The sequence below is a fragment of the Melospiza melodia genome, chromosome Z (genome assembly GCF_035770615.1).
Source record: "Melospiza melodia melodia isolate bMelMel2 chromosome Z, bMelMel2.pri, whole genome shotgun sequence".
Lineage (NCBI taxonomy): Eukaryota > Metazoa > Chordata > Aves > Passeriformes > Passerellidae > Melospiza > Melospiza melodia.
The window spans coordinates 75492467-75514312 of NC_086226.1; the positions used below are offsets into that span (position 1 = coordinate 75492467).

At 43.2% G+C, this 21846-nt stretch overlaps 2 protein-coding genes and 1 long non-coding RNA gene across 3 annotated transcripts; 2 read left to right on the plus strand and 1 right to left on the minus strand.

Annotated features, from left to right (window-relative positions):
• The first annotated feature begins 241 nt into the window (after window positions 1-241).
• TMED7 (transmembrane p24 trafficking protein 7) lies at window positions 242-7740 on the plus strand. Its single transcript, XM_063179829.1, has 3 exons — window positions 242-412; window positions 2701-2946; window positions 4822-7740. Exons 1-3 carry the CDS (start codon window positions 245-247, stop codon window positions 5056-5058), a joined length of 651 nt encoding a protein of 216 aa, XP_063035899.1. The 5' UTR covers window positions 242-244; the 3' UTR covers window positions 5059-7740.
• An 8108-nt stretch (window positions 7741-15848) lies between these two features.
• On the minus strand, window positions 15849-16761 carry LOC134432262 (uncharacterized). The gene is made up of 2 exons (XR_010031278.1): window positions 16431-16761; window positions 15849-16177 (listed from the first exon to the last, which is right to left on the minus strand). It is a non-coding gene; the product is annotated as an uncharacterized LOC134432262 (long non-coding RNA).
• A 240-nt stretch (window positions 16762-17001) lies between these two features.
• On the plus strand, window positions 17002-19784 carry LSM5 (LSM5 homolog, U6 small nuclear RNA and mRNA degradation associated). The gene is made up of 5 exons (XM_063179669.1): window positions 17002-17106; window positions 17549-17644; window positions 17872-17899; window positions 18523-18595; window positions 19525-19784. The coding sequence occupies exons 1-5, from the start codon at window positions 17061-17063 to the stop codon at window positions 19555-19557; spliced, it is 276 nt and encodes a 91-aa protein (XP_063035739.1). The 5' UTR covers window positions 17002-17060; the 3' UTR covers window positions 19558-19784.
• The last annotated feature ends 2062 nt before the right edge of the window (window positions 19785-21846 follow it).

Genomic DNA, 21846 nt, shown 5'->3' on the forward strand with positions numbered 1-21846 from the left:
GCGCTGAGCGGACACCGAGGCCCGGCCGCGACACGGCGGGAGAAAGGGGCGAGGCCGCGGCCCCGCTCCCCCGCCCCTTCCCCGCCGGACGCCCGTCCCGGAAGCGCTCCGGGAAGGCGCGGGCGCTTCCGGGTGCCGCCGCTCGTCCCCTCGGCCACGCCGCGTCCCGCCCGCGCCTCGCAGCCCCGCAGCCCCGGCCGCCCCGAGCCCCTCCGCCCCTGCTCGCCTCTCTCCGCGCCGGGCGATGCCGCCGCGGGGCTCCCGGGGGCCGCTGCCGCCCTTGCTGCTGGTGTGGGCGCTGGCGGCCTGCGCGGCGCGGGCCTCCGAGATCACGTTCGAGCTGCCCGACAACGCCAAGCAGTGCTTCTACGAGGAGATCGCCCAGGGCACCAAGTGCACCCTCGAGTTCCAGGTACCCCTGGTGCCGCGCTGGGCCGCGGCCCCGAGCCCTAAGCCCGGGCCCCAGCCGGGGGCTCTCCCTTGGCTTCCTTCCTGTCGGGAGCGTTTGGGAACAGCGCCCGGCCAGGGAGTAGCGGCTGGATCCAGTGAGAGGTTTCCAGCTTGACTGAGGAAAACTCTGCGGGAGCGGATGGGAGGCTTCCGCGTAGTGCAGGGCTGAGTGAGTGGGACACAGAGTTGGTCCTGAAAACCGGCAGCGTCCGTAACGTGGTGGCTCCCAGTAGTGCCCTTCCAGAACCGCGCAGAGAATACCTAAAGCGCGCCTGACCAACAGGTCGGTGTGCCGCAGACATAATTGCCTAGTGGTTTGTGAAGCATCGAGAGGATGAGCACGGTGCCTCTTAAGAGCTAATAGTTCGTGTTTCAGAGTACAATTCAGATTTAGCTTACATACTAAACAGTGAAAGGGTGATAGAAGAAGGATGTGATACAGCATCACTGTTTTGGTGCCTCTGAGTGTATCAGCAGGGCTGGAACTTTTCAGTCTGTCACTTTAGTAGATGAACTCACTGATAGTACAGCAGCAGGAGAGAAAACTCATGCCCACTGACAAAAATCACAGTTATCTTTGGGGGCTTTTGAAAGGATTGTGTAATTTTTATGAGCTGACTTTTCTGGCTGAAGTCCTGTGCTTTCTAGTTTCTCAGTTGCTGTCCCATCTCAAGTATATTTGGGGAATGTTGCTCCCACATATCAGTCCTTGTTACTCTGTCCTGTCTAGTCTCAGTCCTGGATATCTTTTTCTCTACCCAAATATTTCTTGTCTCTGACTGTTTCTTCCGTACAGTCTTTTCTGTGCAGTACTTTACCCTGTAGTTTTGAAGTGGGTATTACTGGACAGGTAAGCATGCTGTTGCCACTTTTATTGGTGACCAGAACAGGATTAGCACTGCTAAAAGAAAAGTCTGGATTTGACCAGCCACTGGCAGCTTGAAGTGCTGTGTGAATGTCCTTTGGCAGTATGTCTCAAGGGCCAACAGGAGGCACAAGCAAGTTCAGTGGCAAGGAATCCTAGGGGAGCTTTAAAGTTCTGGCCAATCTTTACTACCTCTGTGTAAAAGCAATATTTTCAGGGTGCCTACACAACTGAATGCAAGTGACTTCCATGAAAAAGCACACCCTTATCAAATTGTAGATCATATTTCAAAAATGAAGAGCTGTGTTATTGCTTGCCCTCTGGATGCTTTTAAAATCTTGTCTTTGTGGAGGAGCTCTGCTCCAGTCTTTTGTTTCAGTTGTACCACTAATGTAATAATTTTAATAACCTGGCACTTGAGTAAATTGATGAGCATTTAAATAATGCCATGTGGACTGACGTGCAGATACAGAGATACTAAAATATTCCAGTGATTTCTGCACACATATGAAATAAGTCTCTTCCTCCTTAAAAGTAAAAAGTTTGCAGCAAGGATAAAGTGTACAACTGCTATGGTAAGAGTCATCAGATTACCAAGTTGTGAATACCTAAACTCCTGATCAGTCTTTCTGGACAATCCAGGTAGTAATACACTATAGACAAACAGTAATCAAAGCCTCAGAAATCCCCTTGAAACAGTTGTGAAGTTTTGAGTCAGTTGCAGGCATTATCCAGATGTGCTCATTTTTGCAAGAGCTCCTGTGTCTAACTTCAGAAGGGAGGCAGCAGGTTCTCCAGAGCTTGCTCTGTTGACAGCAGCTGACAGGAAAATGGACAGATTGAAGCCAGACAGTTCGAAATTCCTGTTATACTGGTTACACACCATTCCTGCAGCCTAATGCAGCTGAGATACAGCAGGGCAGTTACACTTTCCTGGCCACAAGAAGGGAGTGTCTTGCTGCATGTTAGCAGTCTCAGCTGGATGCATTAATTCCACGGAGGATTTGAGTGTACAGCAAATGTCAGACTCGTTACTGTCATGTTGTTGCTGTCCCATGGAGTGTCATCTACTGTAGACTTTGCTGTTGTACAGTTAGTAACAACAAAGTAACTAAAATTGTTCTCCTAAGGGTTTGAAAATACAGTTGACATTGCAAATGCTGAACCAGAAGCATTTTTAATTATTTAATTATTTTCTGTGTGTCGTTCATAGGAAAATAATTTTGCAGACTTTCTTTGAAAGATTCTCAAATGAATGCATTATATTTTACAACACCTGTCAAGGCAAAAAGCTTTGCAGTTCCATCTGCCAGACCAGACTTTTTAGAAGAAATATATAGGTGTCCATGTTTTTAAAAAGACGATTTCTTGGTTTTTGTTTCCAGGTGATCACTGGGGGTCATTATGATGTTGACTGTCGGTTGGAAGATCCCGATGGCATTGTGCTGTACAAAGAGATGAAGAAACAATATGATAGCTTCACATTTACTGCATCCAGGAATGGAACATACAAGTTCTGCTTCAGCAATGAGTTCTCTACTTTCACACACAAAACTGTGTACTTCGATTTCCAGGTTGGAGAAGATCCACCACTGTTTCCTAGTGAGAACAGAGTAACTGCACTTACCCAGGTAACTGTTGTTTTTGGCAAAAGTTGTTAAGTGAAGGCAGTTTTTCTTCAAGTTTAGCTGCTTTAGTTATCTACATTGCTTTTGAAAATTCATGAAGTGAAGCTGAGTAGGAATCACCAAATGTTTAAGAGGAAATTAGGACAGAAACTTAAAGCCGCTGTTGTTTGGGGTTTTGTTGTTTGGGTGGTTTCTGGTATTTTTTTGATTGTTTTCCATTTGGTTGGTGGGATTTTTCTAAAGTTTCTAATGGAACATCCTTTCAGTGACACAGTATTGTGTCTCTTGACATGTGGATTTCACAAAATAGATATTGGTGGAATAGGGTTTAAAATATTTCCAAGCTCTGGAGAAACTGTCAGAATTATTTCTATATTTAAAACAATAGAATTATTTCTATATTTAAAACTTTTTTTAGCAGGAGAACTTGTGTAATTATTGTTTTTAAACTGGAGAAGGAAATTCTAGCAAAATAAATAAAGTCAGCTATATTTATTTGGCTTCTAGATATTTGGGCTTTTTAAGTCTAGAAAGTGTCAGAGCATTATTGTTACTCTGTTTTCAGGATTTTATAGTTTTATACCCCCTGTGCACAATCTAAATACTTTAAAACTTTCTTTGGATCATTTCATTAATTGCTGCAGTGCTTTTATTTTGAGTCCGGATTCTTGATACTGTATCTCCTAGTTTCTTTTTTTTGCTGCTTTGGAAGGAGATTCTTTTTGCAGTTCTGGTCAGGCTTGTGGCATGACCAAATTTGGGCAGCCTTTCATGGAAGCAGTTAAAGGTAAATCCATAAAACCAGAGTGACCTTGTGTTAGATCCCTTGTGCAGATGAGGATGTTTCTACAATTTACAAATAGCAAAACTTAGTTTGAAAAAACTCATTCTGAATTTTGTCGAGATTATCTTAGACTTGTTCAGACACATGTCTTGAAAGTCATCAAAATGTGGTTAGATACAGATTTAAGGGACTCAGAGCAGCCCTACAAGGGCGTTAAACATTTCCTTTAAAATAATTTGTGCTGTTTGACCTTCAGGAAATATTAATTTTAAGCCATTAAAGAGAAACTTAAGTTGTGAGTAGAAAATAAGTATTTTGAAGATCTAATGACTGTCTCTTAGTGATCAAAACACAGTTAGGAGTACTTTTACTTAGAGCAGATAAACTAAAACTGCAAGAAGTTTATATAAAAAATTATCTAGGACTTGGAAAACCAATAATGCATTTTGGTTTTTTTTAAAATGAAAAATCATTAAATTGGCCAAGTTGGTAAGTATTTTTGTATGAATAAGGCATTGAGTGTTCAGGAGCACTGAAGGATAAAAATTGTCCCTTCTCTAACCAGTTTTGTTAGATGAGTAAGAGAATGGTCCCTTGACAACAGAGTACATGTTGTACAACTTGAGTGAGAATTAATCAATGCAGAATGTCATATTTGTGAAAACTGAAGCACATCGTATCTGCTCTGTGTATCTTAATATTATAAGCAACTGCTTTTTTTCCTGTGGAATTAACAGCTGGAGGATCAATGACATTTCAAAAATATTTCCGAGGGTCATTTTGAATCCAAGTATAAATTTGGAATTTGTTCATTAATTCTCAGAGCTTGTTGCTTTTTATTAGTTCTGTGGTTTTATCTGCTTCTGTATTTAACAGCATCACATTTTTGTGTGTAAAGTTTCATCAGTGTAAGTTACATTTTACTGTATTTACACTATTTCTATCTGACATTAGATAGAAATAGTGTAAATACAGTAAAATGTATTTACATTTTACATTCTTAGCTTGCAAAATTACATGACTCCATTTTAAATATCAAAGCACAAAATCACTAGAAGGGTTCTTAATTCTGTGTTGTGTGTTTGTTTCTCCAGATGGAGTCTGCGTGCGTTTCAATTCACGAAGCTTTGAAGTCTGTCATCGACTATCAGACTCACTTCCGCCTGAGGGAAGCGCAGGGCCGCAGCAGAGCAGAGGATTTAAACACAAGGGTGGCCTACTGGTCAATAGGGGAAGCAATCATCCTTCTTGTTGTTAGTATTGGGCAGGTATTTCTCCTCAAAAGCTTCTTCTCGGATAAAAGAACCACGACAACACGCGTTGGATCGTAACCAGTAGCGGCAATGCTTCAGGTGTGTTACTCACTAAGATTAGTGGTTCTCCAATTTAACTGTAGGTACAGAGGTCTGAATATATGCAACACTCAAATGTGTTTACTCCTCATCTCTTAAAAATCACAAAACAGATCCAAAAAGTTATGAAAGGGACACATAATTTGAAATATTTTTAAGGATCCTTCGGAACGTAAATATTTTAATTCCTGTATTAAAATATCTAGCAGTGTCTAGTGTCTCTTTATTTTTACTGATATTAATCCAAACCAAGTTTGATTTTTACCACTACAATTAGTCTGCAGTGTAACACTTTAAAATAACACAACAGTCTAGTGTCTGATACAAGAGATCATATATATGAAAATCTCATTTCATTTTAATTTTCAGGCTGAATATCTTGGATTACAAAACAGAAAATATTATTAACTGTAGTGCATTGGTTTGATTTGCTGTTTTAGAAAAATGGAATCATACCCATTGCTTTTTTGTAAAATCGTTGAAAGCTTGGCACTACATTGTGGTACACATTCTTTAGCAGCCTGGAAAGTCGTCAGATTTTGCTGAATTTTATACTTCATTATGATTGCTTAAACATCTTCTGTATTAAAATAAATACATTTTCTCTTTTGCAATGTTTGTTTTACTGAAGAAATTGTAAGCTGAGACTAAGACTACTCAGGAAATCCACTTCTGCATACAAAACAAAAAATCCAAGTTTCCAAGTTTATGTAAAAAATGTGCAGTAGAATAGGGAGTCTTCTAACTTTGTCATTGAACCTGTGCAGTACTATACATGCTGCTGCTGCTTTTTGGATTTAAGACCAGAAGTAGCTTGGTTTGTTAAGCAGCACAGCACCAGCACTGGATGAGGTTATATTATGTGTTAGGCACGTACAAAGCTTTTTACTAAATTGTTTTCCTAGTAAGAGGGCAATTTGATATTGATACTGCATTGCACAAGTGCTGTAAATATTCCTCTCTGTGTTGCACTGAGACATGACAGCCTTGTGCATCTAATTGCCACTCTATTTTGTTAGTGGTCAGGAAATGTTTTAAATATTTCAGGTTATCTTTTTGGTAGAGTTATTAGAGTTACATTGCTTTCACTGCTCATGTCTTCAGTAGCTTATGTGCTGTAAAATTCTCTTTTATTTCGTTGTTGAAGGTAGTAAATGTATATACATGCCCATTGTTTGAATTGAGCTGGTCATAGTAAGGTTAAACTCCTAATTGCTCTGGGGAAAAAAAAAAGTATGCTGACCAATTCTTTAATGCACACAAAATAAGCTAAAGTAAAAAATTTGTCATCAATTACTAGTTCAATCAAAAGATGCTTCTTACACAAGTTCTTGGCAAGCAGAGAAAGAGTTCTACACCCTTATTAATTGCCTATAGTATTTCTAGCAAAAACTTGAAATTACTTGTTCAGGTGACACTTGAGCAGTCTGAGGAATTGATCTAAGATGACTTGATTTTAAAATCATGTCATGGTTGAAAAAAATAAAAGTGCCCCTACTCTGTTATGAATTGATTGACTGCTCTTTTGGCAACTGAAGGAAAACATCAGACAGCTCAAAGACTATTTAGAAGGTCATGGAGGTATTAAATTTCCTTAAGTAAAATTCAGGATGTAAAGTTTTGCTATCCTGTACTGAATTTTGAATACTGCAGTCTCATTTTGGGATGCACGTTCCCCAGAAATAGTTAGACTCACTAATACAAGAAAACAAAAGTCTGCTTTTGTCTTGCGATACAAAGCTGTGCCTGCATACAACATTCTTGATTGTACCTCTGTGCTTTCTTCTTGTGCTTCAGCAACTGATGTCTAGTACTTTTTGTGCTGCATTGCACACAGTAGTAAAGCAAGTGGTACACTTCAGGTGCAAGTGTCAAATGAAAATATGATTTACTTTTGCTAGTGTTCATTATTTCTGGAGTTTGAATATTAGTTATGTAGCTTTAATCACAACAAAGGCATTTGGTTGAAGGCTTGAATTGTGTTGGGTTTTTTTCCTACTGAGTTGTTCTGTGTGCTGGCAAAAGTGGTAACTAGTGCTATAAAACTGATGATGATCAGCTATTGCATACATGTCTCTTTATTCTTTCACAATGTTTGAATGTGTGAAGTGGACTGTTCCATTCAATGTTACTCCCACAGCAGAGGTTTAGTGGACTTGACTTTTCCATTCAAGTTAGGTGTCTGAACCAGTGGTCTGGCATCCTGCTGCATAATGTGCAGCAACAGCTTAAAAATGCCTTTATTTTTGTGTTGTTAAAAACATGGCACAAACACACGTTTCCACGTAGCTGTATATAGTTTTTAACTGACTGAATAGGATATGATAAAACACACATGCTAACACGCAGTGGGTGAAGAAGTGCATTGTGACCTTTGGTTAAAGCTGCACCTTTTTAATATAGAAGCAGTTTGGTTAATCTTTGGTGTGATACACAAGAGAACACGCTGCGTTAAAGGGGATATAACTGTGTTTTTAATTGCTAAATGCTCTGGGTTTCAGCTATGCGTTGGATGTTTTATGTTTACAAGACTTCTTTTTGTGTCCTGAAATGTCGGTTCTTTAGTTTGAGGGCATGGGTGGGGAAATTTAGTTTGAATAAGACAGAAAGCAGACCCTGTGAATATTGTATGGGAAAATAAAAAATTAATATATGAATGTAGTCCAGTTGTTTTGTTTGCATATGGGATTGGGGAACATTATTCTTCAAAAAATCTTTGAATTATAATTTGAATAGTCAGCTTGTGTTTTAATGTACTGCAGTTAATCTGCCTCCTGACAGTTGATCATTACTTCAGCCATGCTTAGCAAGGTAGTGTGATTATTGGCTCTTTGCTCAGGACATCCTTAATGCAGGCAGTCACAGTCATAAATCTCTTCATGTTGGAGTAGAATTCGAGGTATTTAATTGCAGGTGCCAGGAATTATTTGGGACCTATTGCATGTTTTCACATTAATTCTGTAGATACAGAGTTACAGAGGGAGCTGGAAAGGTGCCTTCAACTACTATTTTCCGATTACAAAATATGAACTTCAAATAAACAGTGACTGAATGTGTGACTTAAGGTACTTTATATTGCATTGCATAGGTTTAAAGAACAGATATGGTAGGCATCATCGTTTTGTGTGGACACTTTCCAGAATTATTCTTCTTGCTAAGTCAGTTGCTAGATATTCAAAAATTTCAAGACTATACAGCAGTTGGATTAAGGAAAGCTTTTGTATAGAAGTATGGGTAAATACTTCTTTCAGTGATGTGTTAATATTATGGCCAAGTAGTTGTCTGGGGCTTTTTAAGGTGCACGGCACCCAACATTTTGAAGCAGTTAGTTGTGGTCGGTGGTGCTTTTCTGCTGAAAGGAGATAATCGTACAAAAAAAAAAAAAATTAGACAAAGTGAAAAGATGAATCAGTGGATCAAGTGACATGCATGATGATGATGATGAAGGCTTTTATTAGGAAGGGAGGAGAAATGTGCTCTGGACCCCCACAAATGTAAACAATTCCTGAACTACTAGGCTACCAGAGGGCACAAGTGCAGCAGCACAGTACAACCACCTCCTTCAGGGGTGAGATAAAACCAAAAGTTTAACACAGGTCCTAAATGAGATGGATGAAAAGTCTTTCACATTCTTCCCTTGACTTGCAGAATCAAGTTCCAGAAAAGCAAGGTTATGCTATGTGCACACTGAGGGTGCTACTGATTTCCATCAAGTTAAGTGTTGTGAGACATGAAGGAAAGTACTGACTCAGCCTAGCTTAGTAGAAGCTCCAGACAGTAATAGCTCTCAAAAGGCTCATTATTTGTATTAAAAAGGCCCGGTTGCACTCCACAGGGCAAGATGTTATGTAAATGTAAGGTGGTTTCACTTTTCAACACTTCTAAGCAGATTGATTTGACTCATGCCTTCTCCCCACCTTCTGACAGGAACCAGCATACACATGTGAGAGGCCTGGTCAGCATCTATTGTGTGCAGCACATTTTTAAGCACATGGACTGCCTTGTGTGTCCATGTTTTATGTTTCTTATTACAGGCTGTTTTGCTAGTGAATTAACAGGAAAGGCAGTGGCATGGGTTGTCGTTTTGTTGCCAGCCTCCTGTTTCAGGATGGAAGGTCCTTAAATGAGTCATCAGAACTGTAGTTTTATCAGAGTGCAGAAACAAGTCCTGACAGGAACACCAGGTTCCTTAATTTCACTGTTGATCATTGTGTGTTCAGTTGTCAGTAGATGCCATTGAACAGAACTTTCTTCTTTTTGTGATCTGAACGTCATTGTGAGACACTGTCAAGTTCAGAATACAGCACATGAGACGCGGTACAGCAGGATGCCATCCCTTCAACAGCCTGCATTGTTCAGGTGCACATGCTGTAGCTGAATGTATTTTTTGATGTGTTTCCACAAGAAGGATGCAGTGACCTCCTGCAGACGTGTGACAGTGCATAGTCCCTTATCAGCTGCATATTTAAGAGGCCTCCACTTGATGGAGTATTCCTAGCTTTAGCAAGAACCTTTTTGTTAGGGGTGGTTTCTATGCATATCTTGGACATTCTTTCCTAAATTATTGTACAGGGATTTTCCTGGCACCAAGGGCAGTAATTTATTCAGACTTTACTGTAAATGAGTATTCTTTATAAATAACCAAAACAGAAAGTATATTGATATATTTGATATGCAGGATATTAAAAACCAAAGACAAGCATTTTCTTCCTGGAAAAAATCAAACAGGAGGAAAAAGGGGTTGGGAAGGATAAAACTGATGAGAGACAAGAGCGTTTTTGGCACAGCACTGGCTTTTGCTCTGGTGTTTGGAGAACACAATACCACTAGATGTCAAGAAAGTAACTTGACAGGGAGGGAAAGGGGGTAAAAGAGGGGAAAGAAGGAGGAGTTAGGGTGTATTAAAAGGATAAAAAAAGAGATAGGACCCACGTGCTGGGTTTGTGAGGCTTAAGGAGTGTCTAGTTTGCTCCCTATGGTCAGGAGGTGCTCCATCTCCAGGGGTGCTGGTGACCTTTGGTGGCTGCTACCCCCAGTACAGGTTTGCAGCACAATCTGCAAATAGCAGCTGAAAATCAGAGAGAGTCAACTCTTCTAATGCATATTGGCACACGCATAATGAGGAATTCAATGAAAATTACCCTGGGGAAACTCAGAAGAAACGTGTCCAAGGGGGTTGAAAGTTGGAAGAGCAGGCAGCTGCTACAGGGAGGGAACGTGAAGAATGGAGCATGGTAACAACCAGGAAGTGCTGCCACCTGTGAAATACTCTGCCTCACCTAAAAACCAGTCCTTAATGCACTAACACAAACCCACAGTGACTCTTCATTTCTGTATCAGTGATTGTCCTGAACTACTGACTCAAGATAGTCAGCTGCCCACCCATTCTGCATGTCCCTTTCACTCACAGAGATGCCTAAGACATTAAAAACCTCACTTACCACCACACCACACTTGCCCTTCTCTGGAACAAAAGCCATCAGAATCCAAACATTCACAGAGCAGAAAATAAGTCCATATTTCATGACTTGCACTAATCCTTAGGTCAAGCCCCTAGAGAGTTAGACTTCATTAAGTGGAATTGTGTAGCAAATGGAATTTTTACCCTCCTGCAAAGAAATTTTTACCCTCCTGGAAAGAAATTGTTTGAATTTCAAAATGTAATTAACATCTTAAAAACATTGGAAAATAATGCTTTTAGGCAAAGTATGTGGCATTTCTGGTATAAACATTGCAGTTTAATTTCAATTATAGACTGTTACTGTTTACAATATCTTGGGACACAGACATGACAGGATGGCTAAAACATTTCTTTCTTCCAGGTTATATATTTTCCTGCAAGAATATTCAAAACCAAAATATTCCTTTTACTTTTTACTCAAAACTCCAAGAGTTGAAAGCTGAGCTGCTGGCAGCCAAGAGGCCTGCGTGCAGTGCGGTCAACAGCAGAGGAAAACACTTGAGGGTGTCCTGGGAATCTGTATCACTCTGTAGGGTTGGGCTCCAGATATCTGTTTCTTTTCCATAATGTTTTCTCATGACCTTGAGTGGAAGAAGGACTGCTATAAATTAAGATTGCTTCTAAGCACTTGACTGGAAGCAGTAATTTTACTGAAGCATATATTTGGAAGTACACAGAATGCAGAGCAATAAAGAAATAGGATGAATGGCACATGTCTGCAACTGTAAATCAATACACTTCATGAATGCCAAGACAAAACATTGCTGCCTACCTTCAGGTCATCTCTGTAGGACTGAACTTTCTTACCATAAGTCCTGACAATAGTGCATGGTAAAAAATCCAATTAAGTACAAAAATTAAATAGAAAAATTGAACTCTTGATAGTCATACAGGTAAAATTCCATATGGGGAAGGATAACTGATTTAGGGCAGGGAGTGCTAATAGATGTATTGGTAACTCATCTTCTTTACTAATGCATAAAGAAAACCAGTGTCAGTGAGTGATAGGAACCAGGTTCTGGATTGGAAGGCATTCAGAAATTACAATATTGGGGTGTCTTGCTGTAATGTGAGAATTTCAACATCTGAAATCGCTGCAGAAACTATACTTCTGCCTTTCCATTTACTGGTAGACCAAACACTGCATTCAGTCAAGAGATCCCTGCTTGGTGAATACAAACTGTCACTTAACAGTCTCACTGCCTTTAGCTGTTAGGATAGGAAAAGCTCTGATGGGCTTTTACCATATTCAAATAGTGATAATTATAAACGTCTTCATCTTTGTCATACCTGTGGTACATACTGATACAGCCTAAATTCCCTTGGACCAAAAGTAGTTCTGAAGTCATAACAAAAGCCCTCAGAGAGTGGGGCTAGCCTGGCACTTAAGCCAACTGGATGTGCCTTCTCCTCTTGAGGCCCTACTCCCTCCTCAGGACATCTGTGCATTTCATGGCACACAGAACCATCCACTTCCCATGTATTCCTAGGAATATATCAAGATAAAAACAAGGATCATTTGGATCACTAAATCACACTCCTTCAGGTGCATCAACCATGAAATGAGCATTTATGCAGGAAGGGCTCAAAGAACATCCTCCAGCCACTACAGCCTTCAGCACTCAATAGCAAGCAAATGGCCTGTCATTAAAATACAAGCTCAAAAGTCTCAATGAAGATTCCCCAGACAGTAGTCCACTGGAAAATCTTTAGCAGATCTTAAAGAAAGGTCACTGATGGAAAATAAAATTGAAGGAATGAAATTCTGAATGACCCAGAGCCATCACACCTGCTCATTTAGTTCTTTTAGTGAGTTTTGGACGCTGTGCTGGAAATAGCAGACCAAACACAGCTCTGCACACAGATTCAAAACTCCATGCTTTTAAATTTTTTGTGGGTATCCTTCAGAGCTCTTAACAATCTTTGTCCACATCAACCACATGTGGACACCTGGATTGTGGTACAAGATGGGCAGAAGAAACAGGTGCATTTGAATGGTTATTTCCTTGCCACATGATTAACACTAGCTCCTTTTATTGTGCATTTGGAGCAATAAAGGTTCTTTTTTCCCCATTCTGCAGACTAGGCAGTGGATCTGAGGAGGGCAAATCCTTCTGTCTCAAGTTCCTCATTGAGCTTGTGAAAATAACTCCAAGGCAATACTTGTGTCAGGATATGGAGCAAGACTCACAACTCATGTCAACTTCTAGAGTCCAGGACAGCACAGAAACCTTCCTACCCACCTTGTGAAACCTAATAACCCATGGTCTTGTTAATGCTTTCAGCCCACCCAGGCCTGCATGGCTGGCATCATGGAAGTGAAGGCACATAGTGGCCAGGGAAGAAGGAGAGGGACATGGGAAGTGCAATAGTTTGCTTCCCAGCACTTTGCCATGCATGCAGGAATGTGGAGGATCTTTGAGTCTGTGGTGATTGATGATGGTTCAAAACTGTTGCACAGTGTCTAGTTCTAGCCTTGAGCTGCATGTGTGGAAGCTGACACACAATCTAAAGGACAGAAGACAGCACTGGACAACCTGTCTGAGGTGCTGCACCCCAGGGATGCCTTAAGGCAGAGCAGGTGGCTGCTCATTAATTCCAGCTCCTCAAAAAAACCTATTCATTTGGAAGGTTTATTTTTAGTATGTCACCCTTCCAGTTTGGCTGATTTGGATAATGGCTGTCAGGATTTTCCTTCACATCTTCATTTCCAAAAACTGCTTTCAAGTGTGAAAGAAACACAAAATTTTTGGTCTCTAACATTAGTACTGCAGGACAGCAAGTGGATGCAAAGAGTGAGCTACTAATTTTTCTGCCAACATTGAAAAACTTTCAAGGACAAAAACTGTTGCTAGATGGCTTATGCAACAAGGTCCGTGAGATAACACAGTGTGACAGCAAACTCCTGAAGCTGAGTAGCTGGGTACTCTGAGCATATCTTTACACTTTCTAGACCAATAAATAATACTTCCTGTGCTCTAACAGACACTCTGAGTAAAGGCAGGGCTCCACAGTTTTTATGTAGCTCTGAATTTGAGTTCCACATGAGTTCCCTTGCCCTTTCCCCTCCGAATAAGTGCTCACCCAAGCACTGAAGTTGGCTTGGGTGCTTCAAAACTACAGTGCCCTTGCTGTAGTTTTGCCTGCCCTGTGGCTGGGCTGCAAGACTTCTGCTGTGAGATTATTGCACTGCATTTGGGACCCAAATGAAAGATAATTGTTTCCATGTCAGTAGCCTAAAGAAAAAGACTTCAGTGTCATTCTAGACAGTGGAGAAGGAGAGCAAACAAGTCAGCCTGGCAGGTTTGTGTAGAGGGGCTGGGCAGATGGAGAACACAGGTAAGTATAGGCAGTGTAGAGGCTGCAAGGCCAGATCTTTCCCAGACCCAGGCAGAAGTAAAGGACAGTAACTGAGCAGCACTGGGAACCACAAACAGGAAAGTTCTATGGCCATTTGCACCAGGTAGGGTGTGAGCTGAAGGGATAGGACAACAAATTAGCTGAATTGGCAGAACTACAGAAGTTCAGTCGACACAAGATTTCCCCAGATGGCACACTCAGGCATTAAAGAAGATAGGGATCCCCCAAAGGTCAGCATTGCAGGAGTTGGGATTACTTCACAAGTGACAGTTTCCTATTGGTGGCTATGGGACAAGAATCTGCTGCTTGTGCAGAGAGAATATTTGTTTTCTCAGATGGAGAGCTCTCTCCAAATGGCAGCAGCTGAGAGAAATGCAGACACCTTCAGTGGCAGTCCTCTAAAACTTATGCTCTCCTCAGGCTGTCCCAGTTTCCTAGGCAAGAGAGCAAGGATTGCAGTGCACCTTGGAGGAGCAAAGAGCATAAAGAACAGCAAGAAGCAACTTGATGCTGTCAGAAAATTCTGTTACTAGACCTGGGTAGCTGTGCTTGGGAAATTTAATGACAGCCAGCTGCTGGGCACACAGGCAGCAGGCTTTGTGCAACATCAAGATGTGGGGCTCCAGGGTCACAAATTAGTATTTTGGTCCACGTTTGTTGCATTGATGCAGGTCAATGGAAGGGACCAAGTTTCAGCTGTCAGACAGGTAGCTGAGGATGAGGACGTGGCACTCCATGCAACATTGTCAATTGCATGCATGAAGACAGGAATACATAGAAATCCTAGCTCTAAAAAAGAGTCTTAGTGCCCAAATGAGATACAGAGAGAAAGGTCCATGGAGCACGAGGAAGCCTTCTGGGACAAGAGGAGTTTGAACAAGAGGAAAAGGCTGCACTTTGATCTTAATGAAGTGAGGTTTTTGGCCCTAAAAATTCAAAGGCTCCCAAAGTAATATTGAAAGTAGAAGCTGGGAGAAAGCAAACAGGCACAGAAGAGCATGTAGTGTAGATGATGTGATGTTAAAAAGTGGATACATCTAGGGTTTAATGCCTCTTGTGAAATACCAGAAAGGAAATGAAAATAAGAATTGCAATAAGTACGGACAGCAAGTTAGACCGCCAATGCCAGTTCATTTTCACATGCAAAATTAAATGTTGGTGTCAGGACAAAACTGGCACATCCTTGCATGGAGCCTGGAGAAACAAGTTAGGGATGCTGAAATGGTTACCTTCACAGAACAATGGCCATCTCAGCAGCTGGGATATGGAGGATCAATGGCATTCGGTGTTACCTTGCTGACAGTTTTCATGGCAAGGAAAGAGTCAGTGCCCTCCCTCCCTTCTGCAAAGCTGTGGCCAATGTCCTCCTATCTCCCCCTGTACCAGCAGAATACTCCCCATATCCACTGAGCGCTGTTCTGCCCCTACAGGAGCACTGCCTGCACCTTCAAGCCCATTTTCCCTGGCACAGCTCCTGTGATGCCAGCTGGTGCCTGTGCCCAGCAGGACAGGAGCAGGTGGAGAAGGGGTGAGGGCCAGTGACCCCAGTGTCCACAGTTCCAGCGAGCACCTCCTTCTCTGAGCAGGTCTGGGGGCTTCCTGTGATGAGGGTGGTAGCCAGTGCCCCCCTTGTGCAGCACTCCCCATGCCCAGGAGGCCCAGAGGGCTGTCTCTGGCCCCAGCGCCTACTGCACACAGATGAAGCCAGCTGGGAATGGTGGTGGGATTAAGTTACTGAAAGGCTTCAAAAACCTCCCACACACATCTCTAGTGAGTCAACTGACAAATGTGGCAAATGAAAATCTTCACATAAAAGAGCGGGGCCAGCAGCAGCAGGCAGTGATTGCCCCCCTATGCTCAGCATTGGTGAGACCACAATTGAGTCCTATGTTCAGCTGTGGGCATGTTACCAAAAGTCAGTAAAAATAAAAACTCCTTAACACTAATGCAGCATTAAGAAGCCAGCATTCTTTATTGAGCTGGAATGCATGAGGGGATAGCTCCTCCAAAAATCTCATTCATGCTGAGTACAGAGCTCTAGTTTATGCACTGTATTTTACATACACATTGACAGGATTTCCTAGAAGAAACATACATATGAGAATCATTTCTCTGAAGTCCTTAACATATGTTCCCTCCCCTTTCTCCATGTGTTCTTCTGTCTTGGGGGTCTCTTTGGTGGTCCTGGGTGGTCAGGGACTCCAAAGTCATAGCTGACAGCCTAGTGAACTGGCAAAAGTTGGCACAACTGGGCTGGTCGCTTTCCAATTCTTCTTCCTACAGAATAAGCATTGGGCAGTTCCACAGGTCAACGGTTTTTGAAGAATAAGCATTGTATTAACCCACCCACTGCGCAAACAATTCTTCATCTGGCAACAGGCCCCTCTCTGCAAGAAGGATATTGAAGTGCTGGAGTGAGTCCAGAGAAGGGCAACAGAGCTGATGAAGGGTCTGGAGCTCAAGCGCCCTGAGGAGCTGCTGAGAGAGCTGGGTTGTTTAGTGTCAAGAAAAGGAAATTCGGGGGACTTACCACTCTCCACACCTGCCCGAAAGCAGGCTGTAGACAGGCAGGGGTTGGTCACTTTCTCCCAGGTAGCAAGTGACAGAACAAGAGGACAGCCTCAAGCTGTGCTGGGGAGGTTTATGTTGGAAAGAATTTCTTCACAGAAGATCTGCCCAAGGGGGTGGTAAAGTCAGTGTCCCTGGAGTTATTTAAGGAGAGACTGGATGTGGCACCCAGTGCTATGTTTTTGTTTACATGGTGGGATTCGTGGGATCGGCCTCGGTGATCTCAGAGATCTTTTCCAACCTGCCTTCTTCCGTGATGCTGTAGCAGCTGAGCCATCACAGCGCACACTACACAGTCCGCGGTCCTGGCGCGGGGGCACATCGGTACCGGCGGCAGCCCCGCCGGCGCTGCTCGGCTGGGCCAGCAGGACGAGAAGGAAGGGGGAAAAGGGGGGATTTCCTTCAAGTCTCGTCTCTGCCTGGAGGCAGCGCAAAGAGCGACTCCTGGGACAGGTCGGCACAGCGAGGGGAGCGCGGGCGCGGCTGCCGGCCCGGCCCTGCCCCTGTGGGCGGTGCTGCGGGCGGTGCTGCGGGCGGAGCGGCTGCCGGCCCGGCCCTTCATGTGTGGCGGCGGCCATTCGCCGTTTCCGACATGGCGGCCAGCGCGGTGTCCAACCCATCCCAGCTCCTGCCGCTCGGTAACGAATTCCCGGGATTCCCAGTCAGGGCCCGGGGCGGGGTCCCTCCCTGGCGGTCGGGGCGGCTGCGGGCCCCTCCAGGGGCCGAGCTGCGCCGGCGCCTGGCGGGAAGCGGGAGGGCGGGAGCGCCAGGCGGCGGGGCCCGCGCACGGCCCGCGAGGATATCGGGGTCTGGGGCCCGCGGAAAGGGGAGTGTGAGTAGGGGATCGGTGTGGGGGATGAGGTGTGGGGCTGTGGCACTGTCTGAGGGAGGCCGGTGGGAGTGGGGATGGATGTAAGGATGTCGGGGGGGTATGGGAGAGTGTCTGGTTTGTGTGGGAGGGTGGAGGAGGGGTGTGTAAGGTTGTGTGGAATGTGTCTGTTTGTGTAAATAAACTCAAGAAACCCCGTAAGGCACGAAACCCTTGCTTTGTAGAACGTATGCTTTTCTGTGTATCTACAGAACTTGTGGACAAGTGCATCGGTTCACGTATTCACATCGTGATGAAGAGCGACAAAGAAATTGTTGGGACACTTCTAGGATTTGATGACTTTGTCAGTATCCTTCTATGGACGTTTAAGGCTACCTGCTTTATGCTCTGGCCTAAGTAATTTATAGCTTTTCAGAGTTTTGGGTTCACTGAATAGACCTTTTTTTTATGGATCAGTTGTATTCTGATATTTTCAAATTTAAGGTAAAATCACATATTGACATAAAATGAAAATAGCATTAAATAGTCTAGTTGTAAAATCTGGGCCTTATTTTCCTTGAAACTAGATTTTCAGATATGGTGCTGGAAGATGTTACGGAATTGTAAGTACGTTTTCTGCCTCTTGTTGTTGTTTATTATTTGGTTCACTGAGACAAAGTACTGTGTAAGATGTGTAAAAAAAGTGTTTTTACAGCTGTGGAATACTTACCAGCTGAGTAGTTTAACATTGCACTTAAAACAATAGAAAGTGATCTTAAAACAATAGAAAGTTCAGGACAGCCATGTCATAGAGTAGCTATTGTGTTGTTTATACTTGTATGGGGATCCTATTTGTAGTCTTAATTTTGCATGGGTTGTGTGGGAAACTTTCTAGTAGTTAATTTGTTTTTACACTTCTTTAAGACCTAGGCTAAGATTCAACAAGGTAGCAAACTTCAATATTTTTACTTTGTCATAATATGTTGATATATCATATTCAAGAAGTTGTTAAGCTTTAGAGGGTGAATACACATCTCCATGTACTGAGTAGAAGAGACCTTTTCAGTTAGCTTTCTGTACCTAGGTGCTCCATTTATCCAGGTTATGCTGCCATGTAGCTGATTTATTTGTTAGTTCCAGCAATGGGCACCTTAATGCAGAGATTTATATCCGTTCTGTGGTCAAATCTGGAGCCATTGTCCCTGGTTCTGTGTTCTTACTTACTGTTTCTAATGCTCCTTCCCAGTGAGATCACACCTGAGGGCAGAAGAATCACAAAGCTGGACCAGATTCTGCTCAATGGAAATAACATAACTATGGTGAGTCATGCATGTGTTGACTTTCTGTGCCTGTAAATCAATCAGTGATTGTATTCAACTCCTTTAAGCCGAGCTTTCCTGACAGTTCCACTACATCAGGAAGTTTCAAGTAGCTTGCATGCATAGCTGGCCACAAAGCCTGGACTTCCAATACAAGGGCATTCCTAATTTTGTGGGAATAGGAAGGCTGAAGTGGAAAGATCTGAGTCTAATTTGGCTCTGTATGAATGAGGAATAGTCTCCATTGTGTTTTTTACCTGTCTTGCCTCTGCATTGTGTGTCGGAGCAGGTGCCATTCTGTGTTAATTTTTAAGCCTTTTTTTCTGCTTTGGTTATTGTTCTGCATGTTGAAAGGACAGCATATGTTCTGACTCCTTGTATGAGGTGAAATTCCTACCATCCAGTTAGGCTGGGCCTGTGTTGCCCTTGAAGAACCTGGTGAATTTTCAGCTAGATAGATAGATAGATAGATACATTTGTGCATTAGATCTCGTGTGTCTTTTGGTAATGTATCTTCCCATATCAGGAAGTCCATGACTTAGACTTTTTTTTATTTTGATCCCAAAACCAGTGAAGCTCTTTCTCTTTAGAAGTGCTCAGCTGATAATGAAAAAGATACCAGTAAAAGTAGTGGTTAATCCTTTTTTTCCCCCTCATGTTTTGTCTTTTGTATTTCTTTTTCTGTTCTTCAGTTCTTTGCTTTCTTCACAAGGAGGTGCTATGCTGATTTACTCCCTGCTGCCTTTTTGGTTTGTGCGTTTCTGGCAATAACTGACTTCATCTGTTGGGAGGGTCTGAAAGCCACTTTTGTGGTCTAGCATGAAGTCTCCATGTCCTAAAATGTTTCTTGTAAAGTATGAGCTGTCGTGTATGGGTTTATAAAGCTTAACGCTATGGAACTAATGCAAAAATGTCTTACTCTTTTATAGCTGGTTCCTGGAGGGGAAGGACCTGAAGTATGAAGACATGATATTCATATGTATTTTTTATATATATATGCAAAATCTAAATAGAGATTTTGTGGTAGAAATGTTTGGGTATGGATCGTTTGCTTTGCTTACACAATTGACATTTACAAAAGACAACTCTTAAGGAAGAGTGCTGGTGGTAATGTTGATTTTGTAAATTGAAATCATGTCTTTCTTGTAAAGACATCTGAACCTCTTCTGAATAAAAGGTTTTTTCTTCATTGGTTACTGTGTTCTGTTATGTGAGTGCACACGTTTGATAATTGTATAACTACTTAATGGAGTAGAAAAATGACGGTTGTGTTTTGATTGCTATCAGTCATAATTTTTTCTACATCTGTTGCATTTGTTGCCACGATTTTGCTGTGGTTTGGTGCGCGAACACGTAAGCGGCTCCAAGTCTGGCTAGCTAGAGGGGAAACGGCCGACCCCTCCACTGCATCTGAGATCAGCCCCCCTTGGCGTCGTGGCCTCGGGCTGGGCCGAATCGCGGACTGGATTATACGCGCTGGACGAGATGAGAAAAGGGAGTGAGCACTTGCTGGGGGTTAACGTTGGTTTATTGAAGGATGGCAGGTACCAACGGAGGGAGGGCACCGACCAGCAAAATGGCCTCGAGCAAGGGGAGAGGCGAGGTTTTAAAGGCAAGGGGCGGAGAAAGGAGGGAAACCCCGCTAGCAAATAGGAAAACATAGGGAGATGCACAACATAACTGACATGCAAACATATCCAATAAACACAAGGTTAGAAAGGAGCCCCGGGAGTCCAGCCAATTACATCCCCCCAAAGAGAAGAAAGTTCTCGAAAGCTGGGAGGAGTGGGGGGTGATTAACTGAGCCCAGGGAGGAGGAAAAGCTTACTTATGTGGTAAAATAAGGGAGGGGAAGTTACATAACTTGAACGATTGACAACTGAAGGGGGCAGGGGTAACCATAGTAACATAACTGTCAGGAGAGCTGTGGCGGGAAAACTGGGGAGGGAAGAACCATTTTACAAGGACAAAAGGGGAATGATACATAAAATGGGGGAACACAAGAGAACTTAAAAACGCACTACAAGATCTCCCCGTTTCTTAACAAATAAAATGAAAAGAACAGGAAGTCCATAGAAACTTAAAATTCAGGATCTCGCGGCTGGTCCGGCTAGGCCTCGCCTTCTTCGAGCTGGAATCCGCCCGCCCCTGGATGGTCGAAGGACGGTGCGGTCGCCCCCTCCTCATCTGCAGCTTCTTCGGCCTCCGAGGAGAGGTCTTCCAGCTCGATGGGCTCGTCCAACGGGACTGCGGCATGGTTGACAGATGCCGAGGTATCTCTGGCCATTAGTCTCTGGACCAAACTGCGGATCCAAATAATGAAAGCTAAAAGTATTATTAAACTCAGAACAACCTTGCAAACAGATTCTATTATGGAACCGGCCCACCCGCTGAGGCCCCAACCCTTAAAAATGTCCCCCAGCCAGTCAGAGGTCTCTTGCTTGACCTGAAGGACGAGGTCTTGCAGTCTCTTGATGGAATGTCTGGCGCCCTCAGCTCGAGAGGACAGGTTCAGGCAGCAGAGGCCCTCAAACTCCTCGCAGTGGTGATGGTGAAGCAGCAATAGAAAATCTATTGCTGCTCTATTTTGGAGTGTCGCCTTCCTTGTAATTTCGTCTGTAAGGAGGTCGTATAGCGCAGCTGATGTAAGATTCGCTTGTTTAGCTACCCAACACTCTAGGCGGCCCAATTCACCTGGAGACTTCGCCACCGATACCCAAGGTATAGAATGGTAAAGGCGATGTATTTTGAGTGTGACCAATGGGTATTTTCATCATCACAATTCTCTGTGAGATCTTTGAGATCTCTTTTAGCTCTGCCCAATCCGGATGTGATGTTTGTCCTCTTCCAATTTATAATTTGGGTAATATTGGGGGTAAACAGCGTCAACCGGCCAAAAGTGCACGGCCCTCCAACCAGACCAGAGGGGATGCCTGCCCCTGCTCGGTCGCCACAAATCAAAAACACTCCTCTAGGAAAGGTGTAAGGGGTCCGTCCAGTAGTGGTGGGGCCACCAATCTTTAGAACTGCTCGACACCACTGACTGGCTTGGTATTCTGTTTTTGATTGTTGGACCACCTCACTGCCCTTCTCTATAGGGGCAAAGGTGTAATCAAACTGAAAACAGACAGAGGTGTTGGCAGAACCGAGAAGATGCAACTCTGTGGGCTCGGAAGGTGCAGGATTCAGCCTGACCACTCCGTCTCTCCAGGCATTTGAGGAATCAAAATTAGGGAGGATAGTGAGACTCC

What these genes read in the sequence shown, in the direction of transcription:
- LSM5 (XM_063179669.1), top strand. Translation starts at nt 17,061, where the DNA reads ATGGCGGCCAGCGCGGTGTCCAACCCATCCCAGCTCCTGCCGCTCG. An exon ending in ATCCCAGCTCCTGCCGCTCG is followed by an intron (nt 17,107 to 17,548) that starts GTAACGAATTCC and finishes GTGTATCTACAG; the next exon opens with AACTTGTGGACAAGTGCATC. An exon ending in ATGGAAATAACATAACTATG is followed by an intron (nt 18,596 to 19,524) that starts GTGAGTCATGCA and finishes ACTCTTTTATAG; the next exon opens with CTGGTTCCTGGAGGGGAAGG.
- TMED7 (XM_063179829.1), top strand. Translation starts at nt 245, where the DNA reads ATGCCGCCGCGGGGCTCCCGGGGGCCGCTGCCGCCCTTGCTGCTGGTG. An exon ending in AGTGCACCCTCGAGTTCCAG is followed by an intron (nt 413 to 2,700) that starts GTACCCCTGGTG and finishes TTTTGTTTCCAG; the next exon opens with GTGATCACTGGGGGTCATTA. An exon ending in GAGTAACTGCACTTACCCAG is followed by an intron (nt 2,947 to 4,821) that starts GTAACTGTTGTT and finishes TTGTTTCTCCAG; the next exon opens with ATGGAGTCTGCGTGCGTTTC.